The following is a 21,161-nucleotide window of genomic DNA, read 5'->3' on the forward strand; positions in this document are numbered from 1 at the left end:
AATACACCTGCGTTTGTATTACCACGATCAACTGCATCCCAGTTTAAACTAATTCCTTCCATAACCGAATTTGAGCACCTGAAGGCAACACGGCCGATCCAGGAAGTGCTGAAACTTTTCTACAGGGAGACCAAACTATCCGCTCACAAGGTGCACGCCTTCTGTCATTTGTCTAATGTGGAGGTTTAAAGATGGGCGTAAAGTGGTCATTTTTATAGCGACGGTCTGGAATTCCTACTTTAAGTGGACGTTTGGAGCACGGACGCAAGGTGAGAACAACAATTTAGCCGCAAAATTTTGCATCGTGAGCTGCTTTTGACAGAGACAGCCTGACGAGGAGGACCAGCACGATGTGGGAACAGGAGGAATTTGCGAAACACTGGCGGAATGAATTCCCCGACGGCGAAGTGCCACAAATGAACTTTAATTCGATAAAGGACATCGAGTCGCAGCTGGAGGCTTCAAAAGTCAACCTGAAACGGCTGCAGAAGGCTCTATCGGAGGAGAAATTCAAGGTGATCTACCTGCAGACAACCATGGCGCGACAGCGGAAGAACGACGCCGAAAGTTGCCACGGAAAAGACGTCAACTTTAACGCCGACACATTCGCGACCCCAAAGAGTCCATCCCTGGGACGAGAAGACGGGTGCGACTTTAGAAGGACCCAAGTGTCTGACACGCTACAACCCGCAGGTAACGCGACTAATTCCTTCAGTCGGGAGCGGAGCAAATTCAGCGGTAAGGCCGGCAAGCCTGTCCCCATTCCCGTTCCACCTCCCAAGCCAACTCGTCTCTCGCAAAGCAAAAATAATGACGATAACAGCGACCGTGAGTATGAGGATTTGGAGCTGAACGAGAATTTTGTCAGGAATAACCTGTTGGTACCAAAGGCCAGCAGCAGAGACAACCAGAAGGTGCCCAGCATCCATCACCCGGACACCCTGCGGCCTTTTCGCCTGAGTAGAGACTTTGATTCTGGGGACGACAGTCGGATGTCGCCTCCGCTCCTGCACGTTGGACGTGGATCCGGCTGTAGCACCCCTGACAGAAGGAGTGATGGCTACCTCAGTTCAGATCATGACGACTCCTCCTCTGCAGGTACTTTTGACAACAATATGTATTGAGTAGGGGTTGGAACTTCTGGTTATGTCCCTATACGATTTGCAAAACAACGTTCACAATAATGATTATCTCACACTATATAATAGAAATTATCGAAGCATGGGGCAGGAAATCTATCTACGATACAGGTATTTAAAAGGGCGGGGGCATTCATTAATGGAGAAAGAAAAACAATGTTTATTTTCTGCACTGTTGTGGACAACCTGTCAGAAACATTAGTCTTCCTCAGACTGAGAATATTTCAGAGCAACATCTGGATACAAATACAACAACACTTTTGCAAAATTTTTGCCAATGAGGGTCTTTCATATCTCACTGCCATTAACAACGATGGACATCCACGTCATTTAAACTGGAAAGACTGGCTTTGAATGCTCATGTTTCAATGCCATTGACGGTGTTAGATGTCCAATCCAATTTTGACTGGGAGCATTTGGATTGGACGTCCAATCCAGTTTTGACTGAGAGGAAATTGGATTGGACGTCTAGCACCGTCATTGGCAGCCAATAGTTTAAACAAGAGCCCTATAAAGGGTCAAAAAGAAGATGAATCTAGGACACAGGAGTCAACCAGTTGATTCAGCTTCAATTTTTACTTCCTCAAGAGGTCATGAGTCAAATGCTGCTGACTAGCAAAAGCATGTGAATAGATTTGAGGAAGACCTTTAGAAACAGACAATGTTTATTGTGACACATGGCTTCCTTTTTAAATATTTTGGGATCAAAAACAAATTTATACAAATGTAATAATATCACCAACAGCGTGGCCAGAACTGGTACGATTGTCCTTTCTTTAGTGTGATGGCTGTTTTGATATTCGGCAGACAAGTATTTAGCTATATGACTAGTTGGACAGTTAATAAAATACAATATAAAGTGTAAAATAATGTTGTTGTTTTTTTAAAGCTACAGTGGGGCAAATGAGTATTTAGTCAACCACCAATTGTGCAAGTTCTCCTACTTGAAGATTAGAGAGGCCTGTAATTGTCAACATGGGTAAACCTCAACCATGAGAGACAGAATGTGGGGAAAAAAACAGAAAATGACAATGTTTGATTTTTAAATAATTTATTTCCAAATTAGAGTGGAAAATAAGTATTTGGTCACCAACAAACAAGCAAGATTTCTGGCTGTCAAAGAGGTCTAACTTCTTCTAACGAGGCTCCACTCGTTACCTGTTTTAATGGCACATGTTTTAACTCATTATCGGTATAAAAGACACCTGTCCACATTCTCAGTCAGTCACACTCCAAACTCCACTATGGCCAAGACCAAAGAGCTGTCGAAGGACACCAGAGAAAAAATTGTAGACCTGCACCAGGCTGGGAAGACTGAATCTGCAATAGGTAAAACGCTTGGTGTAAAGAAATCAACTGTGGGAGCAATTATTAGAAAATGGAAGACATACAAGACCACTGATAATCTCCCTCGATCTGGGGCTCCATGCAAGTTCTTACCCCGTGGCGTCAAAATGATAACAAGAACGGTGAGCAAAAATCCCAGAACCACACGGGGGGACCTAGTGAATGACCTACAGAGACCTGGGACTCCAGTAACAAAGGCTACTATCAGTAACATAATGCGCCGCCAGGGACTCAAATCCTGGACTGCTAGACGTGTCCCCCTGCTGAAGAAAGTACACGTCCAGGCCCGTCTTTGGTTCGCTAGAGAGCATTTGGATGACCCAGAAGAGGACTGGGAGAATGTGTTATGGTCAAATGAAACCAAAATAGAACTTTTTGGTAGAAACACAGGTTCTCGTTTTTGAAGGAGAAAGAATACTGAATTGCATCCGAAGAACACCATACCCACTGTGAAGCATGGGGGCGGAAACATCATGCTTTGGGGCTGTTTTTCTGCAAAGGGACCAGGACGACTGATCTGTGTAAAGGACAGAATGAATGGGGCCATGTATCGAGAGATCTTGAATGAAAACCTCCTTCCATCAGCAAGGGCATTGAAGATGAGATGTGGCTGGGTCTTTCAGCATGACAATGATCCCAAACACACAGCCAGGGCAACAAATGAGTGGCTTCGTAAGAAGCATTTCAAGGTCCTGGAGTGGCCTGGCCAGTCTCCAGATCTCAACCCCATAAAAAATCTGTGGAGGGAGTTGAAAGTCTGTGTTGTCCAATGACAGCCCCAAAACATCAATGCTCTAGAGGAGATCTGCATGGAGGAATGGGCCAAAATACCAGCAACAGTGTGTGAAAAGCTTTTGAAGAGTTACAGAAAACGTTTGGCCTCCGTTATTGCCAACAAAGGGTACATAACAAAGTATTGAGATGAACTTTTGGTATTGACCAAATACTTATTTTCCACCATGATTTGCAAATAAATTCTTTAAAAATCAAACAATGTGATTTACTGTTTTTTTTTTCCACATTCTGTCACTCATGGTTGAGGTTTACCCATGTTGACAATTACAGGCCAGTCTAATATTTTCAAGTGAGAGAACTTGCACTTTTAGTGGTTGACTAAATACTTATTTGCCCCACTGTATGTAGCTAAGGGTGCATCTCTGCCAGCAAGAGGATGGCAGCAAACGAATGAACGTGCCAGCACTCCCACTTTAAATGGATGTCTCGCGCTGTCAATGGCAGACAATCACTTATAAAAAATGCTCTTCTTCAAGCCAATGTGCACCCTCCCACAAATTAGTTTATCACTATTAGTTGTCCAATCCACTTGAAGTGGATTGGACGTTTAATGCCGTCAATGGCAGACAATGAGTTAAGCAGTGTAGGCAAGAAAGAAATGGTTTTACAATCGAGTATGCAATAATTTAGTATTAAAGGAGAAAAAAATTATATTTTCAAATTTTATAATGTAGTATCAGTATAGTATCCGCATAGGCCACTACACAGCCAGGTGTCGGAATTAGCATCAAGACCCAAAATATGGTTTCAGTGCATCGATGTCCTGATCACATAATTTTGCACCCGAGACCGAGTCACCTGATTTTGAGAATCTGCCTATACCGACTCCCGATCAGATACCGAAAAAAAAAAAGTTTTTGCTTTTATTTGAACAAAAGTTCCAAACATGTTACAGTACTGTACTTTTTACTGTACTTCCTTTTCCGCTTTTTCCGGGAGTGTTGCGGAGTATAAAACATATATTTTTGTATCTTTTGGCAATGCCATTGTATTTCTGAATTATTGTGTTACTTTTTAGCCCTTAAAAAAATATATATATATATATATATATATGTATATATATATATATATATATATAAAATATTTTTTTAATCAAACACCTGATCCTTTTCATCCGATTCTCTAAAAAAATGGCGTGATCGGACGGATTTCCGGTCACACAATCCAATCGGGGACATCCCTACTAAATATTAAGGGTGTAACGGTACATGTATTTGTATTGAACCGTTTCGGTACGTGGTGCTCGGTTTGGAACGGAGGTGTACCGAACGAGTTTCTGACGTAATGTAACCGTTACTTTTCGAGGCTGTGAGTCGATTGGGTTACAGTTTCTTTGTGTAGATTATATTTACTCCGTCTTCTCTACTATAATGAGGACGAACACGAAAGGACAGTATATAACCCAGAAACATCAACGGCGCGACAACGTGGCCGCCGCAAGAACGTAGTGAAACGCGGGCGTTAAAGTCGATCAGCCAATGCACACCAGTCGTAGTGCGGCCGCGTGTTAGACGCGTCCCAGAAGCGGCTCGACGCGACGCACGAGGAAAGAACGGCAGAGTTTATTATTTGACGCGAGACGTGACCCTCCTGCATCAATACTACTACCGGTAGCTAGCATCTGGCAGACCGAAGTCACTCGTGTTAAAATACGGTGGATCCAGTCGATTTTCAAACTAATATGCAATCGTAACCTACTTTTTGACTCCATCAGATCTCTTAAGTGGTAGATCGGGGCACAGTTGACTTTTCTTAGTTGATTTACTGCTGTCTTCTGCTACTTACTGCTGCTATAATAATAACCAACACGGCCCCGTGTTCAATACAAAACCCTCCTACCACAACAAAACAAGTAGGAACTAATATTCACACAGGAACTAAAGTTATACAACATAAAATATACAATATAAATGAATACTACATCACATTTGTAAAATACAAACACATAATAAAATGAATAATATCCCATTTAAATAAAATAAATTGAAATGAGCTAAAACACCTGTAATTAAATAATAAGAATAATAGACATATCCTGCTTACACAATGAAATTTATTAATTTCTGTGTGGCGCTTTAACTTGAGAAAATCCACCCATAAAGCTTTTGAAAACGGTTCATAAGGGAAAAAAAATGATTCATCGAGGCATTTCATTTGTAAAGTACATGTTAAAATCTTTGTCATTGGGATTGCTATTCTCTTTAGCACAGGACTTCTTTTTTCTTCTTTCTTCCAGAAAGAAAGCTGACCAATACCCGTGGTCTGAAAGGCAAATTGTTGTTGGATTATCTTTAAATACCCGCTACTTTTTGAGCAGAATTCTAGCTTTGTATAGGCTAATGTTCCTATTGTTGAAAGCACAAAGGTGTGTAATAAACAACCAGCACATTTATATTTTGCATTTTGTTTTCTTACTGTACCGAAAATGAACCGAACCGTGACCTCAAAACCGAGGTATGTACTGAACCGAGATTTTTGTGTACCGTTACGCCCCTACTAAATATGTATATTTCTTTCAAAATTGAAAAACACTAATGATTTAAGCATTAAGATTACAGTAAATGCTAGGTAACAAATGGCCTAGCTGAATTCCAGTTAAGACTAAATAAACAGTCCCAATGCTGTTTTGATTACAAGACTTTCAATGGGAAGTCATTACGATGCTATTGTTTCTTAGTGTTATTAGGAGTCAAGGGAGTTTACAGACCATAAACAATGCCAGTAACAATGACTAAGAACTGCTTTATCTCGCAAATCTTTGTTGCTCAAAATCACATTGTTTTATTCTGTGCTGTGACACCTGGATTAATCATTAGAAAGTCTCAGTACTTGATGAACACAAAAGGAGGTGTAGAAAGTAAGAGGTATTTTATAGTCTGTGCCCACTCGGCTTCGTAGCAACAGTAGATGTCAGACTCATGGTCTCCGAGCAACAGCATGTGATCTCATGCCGGGTTTCTTGTTCACGTTGGTGCATCTGCGCAGAATGCGTTCGTTTACCGACGTCATCGACCGGCTAAACTACAGTAACCTCTCTTTAGGGTGCCCAAATTCTTAGATGATGATTCACAACAGCACAGATTTGTTCAGATAGGAATCATCATCCAACGTCACTAATTCTAGTGTGACCCCTTGGAATAATATAGTCTGGCTAGTTAGCCCTTTACTAGGAAGTCACGGTAGAGGATACTGAGTTTCCAAACCAGCTGATCATATAAATAAAATCAGAACTTTTCAAAAAATGTACAGTATTTCAATGGTATGTATGACAAATATTTTTTTTTGGTCTTCAGAAAATAAAGTGATTGTTAGCATGTCACACATTTCTTTCCCTATGGGTTGACACACTCTTCTACACATAAGCAAAACTTGTTCAGGCCTGTCTTGGACTGCCATTGCAACTAAGAAACAGGGAGAGCAACAATGTGCGGTGCAAATGGCAGCCTACACTATTGACTGAGTGCATTTTAGTGTGCAGGTCACGGCCGCTTTCATTGTTGAGCATTATGAATTAGCTTTTAACATTTTTTATTTAAGTAAAGCCATGAATGATTCCTTTGAACTGCGTGGCGAGTTTTCGACTTGCGTGTTTGGAGTCTTACGAATGGTCATTTGTATGTTGTAGCTGTGTAGGAAAGGAAACAGGATGGCTCAGTGGTGATGCGGTGATGTGGCTTTTTGCAGCATTACTGCTTGTTTACAAAATGAATGCATGGAAGAGTGTTTGAGTGCAGAAAGTCTTGCCTGCATTTGAGGTGTGACATATTTGGCTGCTACTTATGAAGCAACAACAACAAAAACCAAGCATGCTGTCATGGATTTGGCTCAATGAGTGACATCTATGTTGACTAGGTTTGTCGTAAGAACAGGTGCATGTGTATTATAATAATAATGATAATGATAAACAGTTGTGATTTGCATGTTTTACACATAATTAACGTGGCTCATCAGAGACCAGTCTCTTGGCATTCAGTTTGATGACACACTGCTTCCTAAGTTGTAGCTGACTGACGTCAGCTGCCCCATTTTGCTAAAAGTGGAACGCTTAACTAGTAATTGGCTGCAATTGACGGCTCTTGATGTCCACTCCATTTGAATCTATTTCAAATGGATAAGACGTCTACTAGTAAGAAACTCATTTAAAGACTTTCCATTAGTTTTTAAGAGCCACACTATTGGACGCCTATCGTCATCAATAGCACTGAAAGAGTTGGGCTGGGTTTAAAAAGAAAATGCTTTATTCAATATCCCGTTCTCCTTTTGACAGTTTACTCACCCGCTCTTGCACTAATATAAATCTTTTTTCAATTCAACTTGCAGTAAGAGTGAGGGGGCTGAGTGCATCTCCCTGTTTTCCTGTCAGTTGACTGATTCACACTAGCTCATTTCCTTGTCTAACGACCAAACCCTTTTATGTCACTCATCTTTACATTCAGTTAGTACATTTCAGGATATACTTCAGCTGTTGTGGGTGCAGTATACTGATATGTTCCACATAAAGCATAAGTGCAAAGTTTGAACAACCTTGAATTCAATACAGTTTATTCTTTTGTAAAAATAAGACTACTTTGAGGTCAGTATATGCGAGATATTGTGTGATATACTGTACAGTATATAAATACATATTAACGGGCGTTGACGGGCGTCAGTTTTCTAAATTAATTCTGTTAAAATATTTGACACAACGCATGCATGGAATGACACGTTCATGCGTTGCCTCAAACAGTTTACAATGACACCATTTTAGCACATTGAGAGAGAAAAGGCAGAGATAAGCGAGTGGACACAGGCGTTCATTGGACCGCGCCTTTTATTGGCTTAATCTTTGGCAGCCACTATTAACAGTCATGGATGCCCAACTTCCCATCATGCATTGGGCGGAGCAAGATATGATCTTTTTCTTAACACGCTTAATTGAACACAACACAGAACATATTGTATACCATTTGCAACCACTATTAACAGTCATGGTTGCCCAACTTCCCATCATGCATTTGGGCAGAGCAGGAGACATTCTTTTTCTTTACACGCCTAATCGAACACAACGCAGAATATACTGAATACCATTTGCAGCCACCACTGACAGTCATGGTTGCCCAACTTCCCATCATGCTTTGGGGCAGGAGACATTCTTTTTCTTAAAGAAAAATTACTATAACGTACTCAAATTTATCTTTTAAGAACTACAAGTTTTTCTATCCGTGGATCCCTTTAACAGAAAGAATGTTAATAATGTTAATGCCATCTTGTGGATTTATTGTTATAATAAACAAATACAGTGCTTATGTACAGTATGTTGATTGTTTATGTCCGTCTTGTCTTATCTTTCCATTCCAACAATAATTTTACAGAAAAATATGGCATATTTTAGTTATGGTTTGAATTGCGATTAATTATGGTTAATTAATTTTTAAGCTGTGATTAACTCGATTAAAAATTTTAATCGTTTGACAGCCCTAATATATATATATATATATATATGTGTGTGTGTGTGTCGTAGAGTCTCATATGGGATTTTTCATTATGTACACTAGGGTTCAAAAGTTGGGGGTCTAAGCGACCCCCAACTTTTGAACGGTAGTGTACTGTATATTGTATAAACATATTCTTCTTCTCCAATATGGATCTCAAGGCCATCAAAAATACAGTTACACTTTGGCAGGAAATGGAGCTTATGTGTTATACACACTGCAACTCATTCTTATCAGATATCTGCATTTAGGTTCAACAATTTCTGTATGTGGATTTCTGGAATGACTTTGTAACGATGGTAACCCCTGGCCGGACCAGTGCAGAAAATGTTTAAAAAAAAATTTTTTTTTTTATGTGCTGCCTGAATCAACACCTCAATGACATTGACAATGATATTTAAAGTGGCCTTGGAGCTCAGACCAGCCAGTGAGTCATGCCATGGGCGAAGAAACATTTATAGGGGTGTTACTATGTTATTATTAGAACCATAGGGTGGATCTGCACAACAGTTTGCTCATTTCCCTAAAAAGGAAAAGTATGTTTTATTTCATTATATGCTTTTTTAAAAAATCATTTTTATGTGTAAAAGATGCTACAAAAATTAATTTTGACTTAATTTGATCACAGACACAACTATTTGTATGCTAGCTATTAACTCTTTCAGTGTTATTGACGATGATTTTAAATTTGAAATGAGTCCATCACGGAGAGACGTCCAACTGAACTGGTAGGGTTCAAATGGATTGGATGTCTATTACATCAAAGGTGGTTAAAAAATAAAATGTGGATACTATACTTCCTTTCAGTGAGTGACTGTCATGTGATGGAGATATTTTTTCTGTCACCACCCAAAGATTGTGATTGTATCATAGCAGATATCGACTGAAAGGAAAGTTCAACTCTTGCATATCCTTTATTTATTTATGTTCATGTGTTTGTCCTGCTTCCAGGCTGTCCCATGTTAGTTTGAGATCATGATTTTTTTTTTTTTTTTTAACTTTCCTGAATGTTAGAAACGGTAAATTCTAAAGCAAACCCTTTTCTTAACGTGACTTGTTTTGGTTGCATAGCACACCACAAGATGTTTGATGCCTCAGTAGTACAACCAGATAAGTGAAAAGAATGTGGTTGCAGTATGGTTATCTACCTAACAATGTCTATGCTGCTGGAATAAAAGCCATGTTGAGTGTCAGGTCGCAGAAGCCCCCACTGTGGGTATTAAATGTCAGTAGGTTCCCCTTTACAAACACTAGTAACTCAGAATTATTAATGTCATGATAACATTGTATTTCAACTGTGTTCCCTCCTAATTAAAAAAATTCACTTGCCTATGCATTTTGTTAATTGGTGTAGTTATTTTGGGAAAAGATCCTTAGTTGGTGTCCCAAAAAAGTCATCTTCTGTATTTGTGGTCGGACAGTATTTGGTCAGGTCATATATTTAGCTGTGAATTAAAACCTCAAACTCGGCATATCCAGTGTATCACAAAAGTGAGTACTCCCGTCACATTTCTGCGGATATTTAACCCTTTTTTGCCAAATGTATCATATCTGATACATCTAAAATTTCATGATTTTGAGACTAATTCAGAATTTTGACATCTCTTTTTGAAAAAAAAAAAAGAAAAGATGGATGCAAGTCAACACATGCATCTGCAGGTTCCATGAGAAAAAGAAACAGGATTTAGCAAGGGTTATAGATATTAGAGTGCTTATTACACATATTCATTTTGACTTTTCTTTTTACAAATTTGGAAAAAAGGTTTCATTAAGACCTTATTTTTCAAATTTTGTGATTCTCTGACAATTGCTTCATATTGCAGCATTAAAGGATTAAGTATATATTTTCATCGGACAACACTGACAAAATAACATTTTGACACAATAAATAGTCTGTGTACAGCTTGTATTATAGAGTTAATTTATTTTCCCTTCAAAATAACTCAAAATATAGCGGTCAATATCTAAACCCCTGGCAACAAAAGTGAGTACACCCCTATGAAAAAACGTACATCCCTAAATGTCCAAATTGAGTACTGCTTGTCATTTTCCCTCCAAAATGTAACGTGAATCGAGTGCTGTCAGCATTGCTTCAGAGATTGAAGAGGTGGTCAACCTGTTAGTGCTCAGACCATACACCGCCCTCTACATCAAATTGGTGTGCATGGCGGTCACTCCAGGAGGAAGCCTCTTTTGAGGACTCTACACAAGAAAGCCCGCAAACAGTTTGCTGAAGACATGTCAACAAAGCACATGGACTACTGGAACCATGTATGGTTTAATGAGACGGGCGGGCTTTCTTGTGTACCGTCTTCAGAAGAGGCTTCCTCCTGGGGTTACGGCCATGCACACCAATTTGATGTAAAGTGCGGCGTATGGTCTGAGCACCAAGGCTACGTTCATACTACAGGTCTTAATGCATGAATCCGATTTTTTCGTGTTTTTCCGACTCCAGTGAGGCATTAACTTAACGGTCTGAATGTGACAAGTCGCATAGAACTGGACCATTTCAAATCTGATCTGGGCCACATTTTTCCATAATGTCGCAGCGGTCTAAAATCTCAAGTCTCTCAAATCGGAATTCATGCAGCAATTACGTCATCAAACAGCAAGAGAGACGCTACGGTAGCGGTGCAGCTATGCGTTATTAGTGCCTAGCTTGCATTGAACACGGCTTTTGGGGAAGGGCCGGGCTTGACAACAGTCATAAAAAAATTAAAATGGGTTGAGGATAAGCCTGAGAATGATTGGTTTTCTCTCTACTCTATATGAGCAATATTTCAAGATTGCTTACGCTGCCGAGAGTCAGGGCAAACTGCCCGTATGTGTGTGTGACATGCACGGACAGTGCGTGCATGCTATCGATCCATATAAAATTTTAATATAAGCCTAAACGGGGATTATTTATGTTATTTGTGTACTCTTTTTGAAAAGCAAAATATGATCTCCCTAGAATGATGGATGACAGCCAGCAAGTGTGGTCATTTGTTTTGATGCCTCCGCGCCTGCGGGTCGTCTTGCTCAGCACGTGTTGGACTGCGAATTAGTGCGCATGTGTAATACTTGAATGGTCTCAGTGGACAAAAGCAGTCTGAACGGGCACGCCAAAAAAACAGATATGACAAAAAATCGGATTTGTGCATCAAGACCTGTAGTTTGAACCTAGCTAAACAGGCTGACCTGCCAAGTCTTCAATCTCTGCAGCAATGCTGACAGCACTCCTGTAACGAGTCACGTGACATTTTGGAGGGAAAATTACAAGCAGTACTCAATTTGGACATTTAGGGATGTACATTTTTTTCATAGGGGTGTACTCACTTTTTTGCCAGGGGTTAAGATATTAAAGGCTATATTTTTGAGGAATTTTGAAGGGAAAATAAATTAACTCTATTAAATAAGCTGCACACAGACAGCTTTTCATCGTGTCAAAGTGTCATTTTGTCAGTGTTGTCCCATAAAAAGATATACTTAAATATCTGCAGAAATGCGAGGGGTGTACTCACTTTTGTGATACACTGCATATGTAGCTTTTATTTTGGTAGCACAAATTTTTAGCTCTGACAAAATCCTCGAAAGTGAATGTGTATTGGCAGAACCTAGACACTAGAGTGCAGTGGTATACTAGGTTGTCAATGTCCATTCCTGCACAATAAGTGGGCAAGTTTGCCTCCTGATGGTGGCTTTTCATGCTAATGGGTAAAGGAAAAACAGACTCCATACACCCAATGTGTCACTGTCACAATTCATGGTCATAGTTGCCAGTCTTCCAGTGCTTCTTTGTTAACCGTTACAGTGTCGTAAAAAGGAAACAGGATATACAGGTTCTGTATTTAAATCATGTGAGTTATTGTACACAGCACGTGTGTTTCTACTGCCTACCAATCACAGCGTGACATGGGTGATTTCAAAGTTGACCCCGAAAGATCAAAAATAATTAGGCAAATAATTCCCTTCATAGAACTGCCCCACCCCACCAGTCATCCCAACCCGTGCACCTCCTTTCATTCACACGCACATGCCTCTGTGCGTGCAGCCAGGGTTGTTCAGCATAATTGGGTGGTGAGGGACTTGGGGGGGTTGGTCAGGATGAAGAGGGTGAGAGAATCTTGTCTGTCATAACATGCTTGATGCACATATGCACTCAAAGTAGGCACAGGTGCAGGAATAGAGGTACGCTACTGTAATTGTCAAATGAACAACAAAGTAGGAAGATAAATGACTAATTTGTGCTGTTCAAAATCATCCCAAGGGCCATTTTTATAAGGTTTTCACATAATTAAAAAAACAGGTAACAAAAAACACACACACTCACACAAAAGCACCCTTGATGATTGCTGGAACTCTCATTTAACAAGCATTCATCACTAATGCACTCAGAGCTTTTTAATAATGTATCGTCATTGCTTTTCTCTCCTGCCCCCATTTTCCCACTACTAAAACAAAGAGATATGGGTGAAGTCTATCTACTAGTAGTCAGTCATCTCTAAGGAGTGTTTACACTTCCTCACAAAGCCCTCGCAAATACTATATTGATAAAGCATTTTCCTGTGATCTCTTTCTCAAAATTACACAGATGAAAAAACGGTGTCTGCTTGAACTAAAACAACCCAAACATTATTAGGTTTTTATATTTAAAGAGGATAGTATGCAAACAATGATAGAAGGTGGGAAAAATAAGTAAGTGAACCATCACATTTACTATTTTTTGCCCCCTTTGGCAGATCAATCTGGCACATCGATCAGGACAAATCTTGTCAAAGTTACTACCACAAAGTTGCTGTAGTTCAGTCAGATTCATGGGATGCCTGGCATGAATCGCTGTCTTTAGGTCATGCCACAGCATCTCAATGGAGTTCAAGTCTGGACTTTGACTTGGCCCCTTAGAACGTGTATTTTGTTCTTCTGAAACCATTATGAAGTTGATTTACTTCTGTGTTTTGGATCATTGTCTTGTTGCAGCACCCATCCTATTTTTAGCTTCAACTGTCAGACAGATGGCCTCAGGGTTTCCTGCAAAACATCCTGATAAACCTTTGAATTCATTCTTCCATTCATGATTGTAAGTTGTCCAGGCCCTGAGGTAGCAAAACTGACTTAAATTGTTTGGTAAAATTGGTTTCAATTGCTCTTTATGTCTCCTTAAGCAGAGGGTTCACTTACTTATTTTTCTTCTCTTCAGTCATTTTTGCATGCTATCCTCATTAAAATATGAAAACATATAAATGTTTGGGTGGTTTTAGTTAAAGCAGAAGCTGTTATTACATCTGTGTAATTTTGACACAGATCACATCACATTTGATGGTGATTTTATGCAGAAATGTGAGAAATTCCAAAAGGTTTGGATACTTTTCATACCACAATAATAATATTACGTTGCCATGCACAATAATATGCCAGAATAAACTTACCGTCAAAAATTATACAATGATTTTCACTCATCTAAATTTAGCCTACTGCTAGATTTTCATCTTTTGCACTTCATAAAAAGATCCATTCAGTAACCTCCACTTCTACTCATTGCAGATACTCTTGCCATTTGCGGCCAAGTACAAATACGGTGGTACTACGATTAACATGTGACCTGACAGGTTTTTAAAGATACTGTACATGCCATAGCAAAATTCCACAACCCTCTTAAATAGAATTTTTCATACAATATTCAGTACTTATGATTGTAATGGTTTGTATCCCAGTGTGATCAAGTGTTCCATAATTTTCTCTTATTCTAGTTTTTCTCCTTTTCTTCATTTGGCTTTCAAAAGCCAAATCAAATATAGAAGAATTGTACGAGTGTACCTCCACCGTCCTTCACATAAATTAACAAGTCGGTTACAATGGAAAACATTTCAAGAGTTGAGTGGGGGATGGAAATCTTGTGCTGAGCAGGAATTTTGAATTTCTACTACAGAAGTACAGCTTTCATTCTGATCTATGCAGAAAGGAGCAGGTGGCAGAGACTGCAGCAAATGTGGGGTGGTGACTGGAAAATTAGTGCTATTAACAGACACCCCATAGCCCCGAGGGGAACGAGTGAAAATATTGGGGAAACATTGGATGGGTGAATGGGCTTTGGGGTCGGTGCAGGGGGGTGCAGGGAATATGTAGGTGGGAGGATGGCGATGGTGGTTTGATTGGCTGCTTAGCTGCTGTGTGGCCTAATTACACACGCACACAAATTACACACACTCTCTTTGTAGCAGACATGACAGTCATTTTTAAAATGTTCTGTTACAAACCAGCATCAATTTGTGTTTTAAACATTCTATTTTGTGAATATTGTGTAAATAATAAAGCACACAAGCAGGGCACCTGATTCATTCTACTCCCTTTTGCATAGAAGCCAGGCTCTAACATGGTGAAAATTAAAGCTTTAGTATCGCTATAACTCACCAGTGAGACTTAATTATCTGAAAGAGCTTGTCAATAGTCACATTTCCCAAGGTTAAGTTTAGTCATTTTAAAAGTTAATTAAAAAAGTCAGTAAAGGAAACTGTACACAAGAGCTGCACCTGTTTTAACCAAGGGTGTAGGTTTGCATAGGGATGGTTGGGACATAACACTACCAACTTTTCATGATGCTCAAATTGTCCACACCAACTTTTAAGAAACCTTATTTGCATTATATAATTAGTTATATAAGAATTGCAGATTGCCTTCCCATGTGTTGTAAGGATAGAATAGACCCTACCATTATTAAGTGAATTATTTTCATTATTTTCAGACTTACATTTACTCATTTTCACTTGATGAATGAGCCGGTCCATTTTTTTCCCCTCAAATGCATGTTTGATTGGCTGATGATTTGACACCCCGCCACACACAACATGCACACCCACACAGCCCCGACAGATTCATGTCGACAACATGCTGCCTCCTCTGCCCCCTGCGAAGAGGAGGGATATTAGAAGTTCAGCAGAAGTAAGTAATGTAAAAAGACGTCAATGTTGTGCAGGTGGGGGAAACACCACTAATTTTGCTACTGAAAGTCCAACCTGCATAAGAGTTAGCATAACATTAAACTGTGTGAACTTGCTAATCTGCAAAACTACTGCGGTCAGGCGAGCCTCCACAAGGACCAATGAAGTCAAGCTAGCTGTCCCTTATTTGGATCATTGATTGCCATATGTGCATTTTTGTGATGCAACGTGGTGGCTTTAGAGTGCAAGTCCCTTCATTTAAAAAAAAAAAAAAAAAAAAAAAAAAACAGGGCGCTATCCAAGAATGGGTCCACTTAAGGGGGACACTGACATGAACATGAAATGACATGGAAAAAAAAAAAAAATCTGTGAAATGAAATCACACATCAGAATTTCATAGATGCTCTTGTATAGTCCCTACCATTGTTTAGACCAAACCTACGCCCCTGGTTTTAACCTCTTGCAAACCTTTTGTTCTTTAATTAAACTATCACATTGTTGTTTGTTGGATGTATTCTCTATTATTTATTTAATTTGTACTTGCTTTTAGGTTATTCAGCTGTTTGCGGTCAAGTCAGCATTGCCAATGAGAATCTGATGACAGTTGTATACAAGCTCAGTGAAAGTGGGGAAGTGGTGCTAAATGTTGACCTTTTACTGTCTATGGAATAAACCATCAGTCCATCTTATCATTGTGCTAAAAAGAGCCAGTTTATGTGTTCATCTGCAAATAGTTGTACTGTACTTGTGTAATTGTGTGCATCATAAAGGTTTGAGTGTATTTTTCCAGCCAGATTTAAGATAAAGCATGTGTACATTTGGCAAATGTATTTTTGATGAAGCGCCACTCCGCTGTTTGCTTCCCCGTCTGTGTGGCTTTCACTTTTTATGAAGCTGTGTGCGTGTGTATTTTTCCTGAAATATGCTAATGTTTTCTTTCTCCATTATTATACATAAATATGTATTCCAAATGCCTTGGCAGAGATGCATTACTTCACCAGTCTGTGCGTTTTACCCAGCTGGCTCACTAGACAAAGAGTGATGCTCGAGGCCCGCTGCTGCTTGAGGTGGGGATGCTCAGGGAGGGGGTCCTCTTGTCAGCCTTTGTGTCCTAATTGAAGTTTTTAGAGGAGGTTGACGGGGGAGGACTGCTGTTTGTGTGACCTGGCAGGGGTTTCAAGTGAGGCTTTCATTTCGGGCTTTGTTGCCACTGGTGCTTTTCAAAATATAGCTCTGATAAATTAGTTATCAGAGTATTGCATGCTTATTAGCAGTTGGGATGCCAAAAAAAAAAAAACATTTACTGAGCCCTTCAATAATTAGTCTGAACTACTTTTGCCAACGTAAATAAACTGTGATTTACGGACATATAGCTTAGCCCACAAAGCAGTTCAAATTTTCATTTGTTTTCTCTTTGAATGCTGTCAAAAGAATTGTTTTAGAACATATGTTATTTTAACACAATGTTTGTGTGATGTATATTTATAACTTCTAGGAAGTTATACTCTATCACAGAGAACAGAACAAAACTGGATGTCTAGTACTTTAGTATGCATTAATATCTAATTATCTACTAATACTTATTGCCAGTGGTTTTGACTTTTGAGACGGCTGCAAATTAAGCTAGCAAAATTTAGTTAATATTAAACGATATTTGAACTAATTGTGCTTTCTGAGATCTGTGTGTTGCTATTTTCAACTCTCTTGTATATAATTGGCTTACTATTGAGTGGAGATCGGGACAAGTCAACGCAAATGGGTGCTATCTGTTGGCCAAAATGTCCATTCTAGGAGCAGGTCTATTTATGGCGTTAATGATGATAGACACTTTGTTGTAATATATCAACTAGGCAATTATTTAGTAAGATGAATAAAACATTAACTCATTGGTTACTATTGACAACAATAGATATCCAATCCAATTGAAGTGGTAGGGTTGGCAGCGAATGTCTGTGTAAAACAATGTTCAACAGAAGGGAAAAGAATTATTTGAAAGTGAATTGAATGTCCAAAATTTAACAGTGGGAAAAAAACACACAAAAAAAACCCCTCAAAATAAATCATGCATTGGGGAAAAACAGGGAGCGAAACTAAGCCTTTTTGTTTGTACAGATGACAGAAAGCACTTAAACGTAAGAACACCACCTCTGGTTGAACATAGAGAGGGAGGGATGGGGGTGTGAGCGAGCAAGCCAAAGAGAAGAGAGGGAGTGCTTCTCTCTTCCCCTAGCAACGGTCGGCTTTGGTCGTTTCCAGCCTGTTGTTTTCGTTCACTGTCTCCGGGCTACACATACATGCGCGCTCACTCGTTCACTCCAGTAGATCGCTCCCTCATCTGCCTGTTGGACCCCAGGGTGTCTCTTGACATTTCATCCAAATTCCTCTTTGAGCTCTTTGCTCCGAGATGAAAGCTTTATCGCAAGGATAAGATCAAGAAGAGAGGCACGGCGCACCTCCGCAACTTAAAACTGGGCGGACGAACAAGGAGGCTATCAGTTTAACGGATTTGGGTGGAGGGAGAGCGAAGGAAGGTAGAGAAAAGGAGGATGGAGCCCCTCAGCGCCCGTGGCCTGCCTCGACTCTCCTGGATTGACACCCTGTATAGCAGTAGGTACCCGTCTCTTTTCACATCAATACATCACTTCCTGTGAATCTGGGTGTGTGTTTTTTTAGCTTCAGCTATTTCCAATTAGTGTGAATTACTGTAGTTGTCCATAACAGCCCCATTGACCTCATTCCCAGCGAGTGGTGACATCTCATTCCTGCTGGCATTTTGCTACCAAAAGCAAGGCACAGGCACATGCACAGGCTGTCTAATGTTGAATTTTTAATCCAGTCCTTATTGCGCTTCCTGCTGTCTGACATGCTCTTGAGTACACTTGACCACTTAGTGTTTTCAGATCTGGAGTGACCACTAATTTCCAGACTTTGCTTGACTGAGCTTGAGCTGTTGAATAACTTTACTAAGTCATTAGCTGCCCTTGATGGCGCTAGACATCCAGTTTAAATGAATATTATAATAATGACATAATCGGGAAGTGGATTGTCTGACAACCAGTTTAAAGCATACCCCACCTCCTGTGCATGGTCAGCTGGGATAGGCTCCAGCACCCCCGCGACCCTCGCATGCAAAAGCAGTACAGATAATAGATAGATGGCTAATGGAGGTTGTGTATACTGCATACTACATCACAGATGGAGTGAGATCTAAGCTATCGTAAGCACCCATTTGCTCCCAGCCTTTATGCAAAAATATGCAAATTTTTAGCAGATTTATTTATCTTTTGACAATGCTAGTTATCATTTTTGTTTAGACATTAACATGCACAACATTGTCTAGGGGTCCTTGTTTAACTTTTCTGTCTTTTGCCAAAGCAAATTTTTCAATAAGTTCCCTCCCCAAAAAATCATAAACCTTGAGTTGAATGTTTCAGTGCCCTAGCTTCCCTAATTGGTGATTATTTGAGTATTTTTATTTCTTGGGGGACTAGTATGTTCTCACATAGGCCTTATTCACAATGGTGCCATACTTTTATATCAGTTATTTTATAAGCTTTCTGATCCCTCAACTTTACAAAATATTTGTCAGATGCTGTCAAACCGTTGTTCCTATCAACAGCCCATTATCTGTGATAAATGCCGCCAACCTCACTGCTGCTCCTGGCTGACTTTGACCCAGTCCTAGTTCTGTCTCAAAGTATTTAATGTTCGCAGCTATTTGGCTGCCACGTGACCTGCGTCTGCAAACACCACTAAATGGAATCTGAAAAATATCCGAACAGAGTAAATATATCTTAGCGGATCACATTTACTGTATTTCGCCTCATAAAATCTATTTGCAACAAACCTCCCACGTCTGCCAAGTAATTCCCGCCTCAATCGTTTTCGCAGCCAGTAGGTTTGAAATTCTGGCAAAGCCGATGAGTGCAAATCAATGGGATTGGATAGCCAAACAAGCCAATTGTGACTTGGTTACAATTCTGAACATACTATTCAAGTCACCTCCTTAATAGTGTTGGACCGACGATGCCATTTTAGTGCTGTATCGACAAGTAGAAGTAACGTGCCAATGATGGATGTCCAATCGTGTTTCGTCCAATCATCCATCTGCTCTGAATTTCAATGAGTTTATCACTAGTAGACGTCCTATACATTTGAAGTGGGAGGGTGGCAGAGTCAATGACAGACTTTATAAGCCCTTTTCACACACATATCCAGGGAAATTCCCGTGTAAAGTGAAGCGGGATTTACTCACGTCATTGCTTTCAAGCATGTGGAGATGTCCTGAGAATGACGTGGGTGGGACACTTTCACAGACTCGTCCCGTGTTGCCCACTGACGCTCTCTGTGTGGGGAGGGCTGCTGGCGCGATTTTATAATCCGGACATTACTTCATTTTTGGTCGACATTGGCTATCACAATGTTGGTCAAATCGTGTTTTGTTCCGGAGCGAGCGTTCCTGACGTCGTAACTGCAGCCAATTCAAGCTCAGCAAGACTATTTGTTGTCTTATCGGATCTCTGCCTACCGCTTAGGTTTATATTTTATTGATCCCCGGCGACCTACTGTCATGGACCCATTGTGTGTGTTTTTTTCCCTTTTTCTGCTATTGCTTGTATTTTTATATTAAATAAACCCTTGAACGCGTCCCTCCGTTGTTTTGTGCTTTGAAGTACAACCTTGCTTCCGCAGTAGCGTACCCTAACATCCGCAACAAAATAAACCACATTTCCAAAGATGGACGATGGACTCACTTCCTCGGTTCTACTGTCACGGACGCATTGTGTAATTCCCACTTTTCAGCGATTGCGTGTATTTTTGTATTTAATAAACCTTTGAACTCATCCCTCCATTGTTTTCTCATTTGAAGTACAACCTTGTTTCCGCAGTAGCTTACCCTAACATCGGCAACAAAATAAACCATATATTTCCAAAGATGGACGATGGACTCTCTTCCTCGGTACTACTGTCAGGGATGCATTGTGTAATTCCCCCTTTTCAGCGATCGCGTGTATTTTTGTATTTAATAAACCATTGAACGTCCCTCCGTTGTTTTGTGCTTTGAAGTACAACCTTGTTTCCGCAGTAGCTGACCCTAACATCGGCAACAAAATAAACCACACATTTCCAAAGATGGATGATGGACTTTCTTCCATTGGCTCTACGATCGCGTAGCAATTTAATTTTGTTATGTTTTCTGTTTAATTTAGCTATTTCCAGCTTGCTATGGTGATAATTGCGATGTTTGTTTACCGCTTTTCGTCTTATTGCGAAGAGGGAGGAAGGTAGAATGATATTTACGTCATCAGCCATCCTGCTGTGACCCGGGAATTTAACATCTGCTTTCACGCACACCGCTTCCCGGGAAAGTCCCGGACATTATACTAAGACGTGACCCATGAAATGGCCGTGTAATCTCCGTGTCAGTCGACTCGGGACATTGTTTTCACATACAACTGCTGCATGGTTAAATCCTGCGATATTCCCGGTGT

The 21,161-nt window shown here is 40.0% G+C and overlaps 1 protein-coding gene across 3 annotated transcripts in view; it reads left to right on the forward strand.

Moving 5' to 3' along the window:
- The first annotated feature begins 93 nt into the window (after window positions 1-93).
- abr (ABR activator of RhoGEF and GTPase) overlaps window positions 94-21,161 on the forward strand; it is a 148,770-nt gene continuing 127,702 nt past the window's right edge. The window contains exon 1 of one of the 3 annotated variants that reach the window (XM_057821264.1): window positions 94-1,098. In XM_057821264.1, coding sequence (XP_057677247.1) covers window positions 351-1,098 — 748 coding nt within the window. In that variant the 5' untranslated portion in view covers window positions 94-350. Of the gene's footprint in view, window positions 1,099-16,898; window positions 18,281-21,161 lie in introns of those variants that run through there. The other 2 variants (XM_057821265.1, XM_057821268.1) reach the window with 2 other exon arrangements.

The sequence above is a fragment of the Corythoichthys intestinalis genome, chromosome 18 (assembly GCF_030265065.1).
Source record: "Corythoichthys intestinalis isolate RoL2023-P3 chromosome 18, ASM3026506v1, whole genome shotgun sequence".
NCBI classification, from domain to species: Eukaryota; Metazoa; Chordata; class Actinopteri; order Syngnathiformes; family Syngnathidae; genus Corythoichthys; species Corythoichthys intestinalis.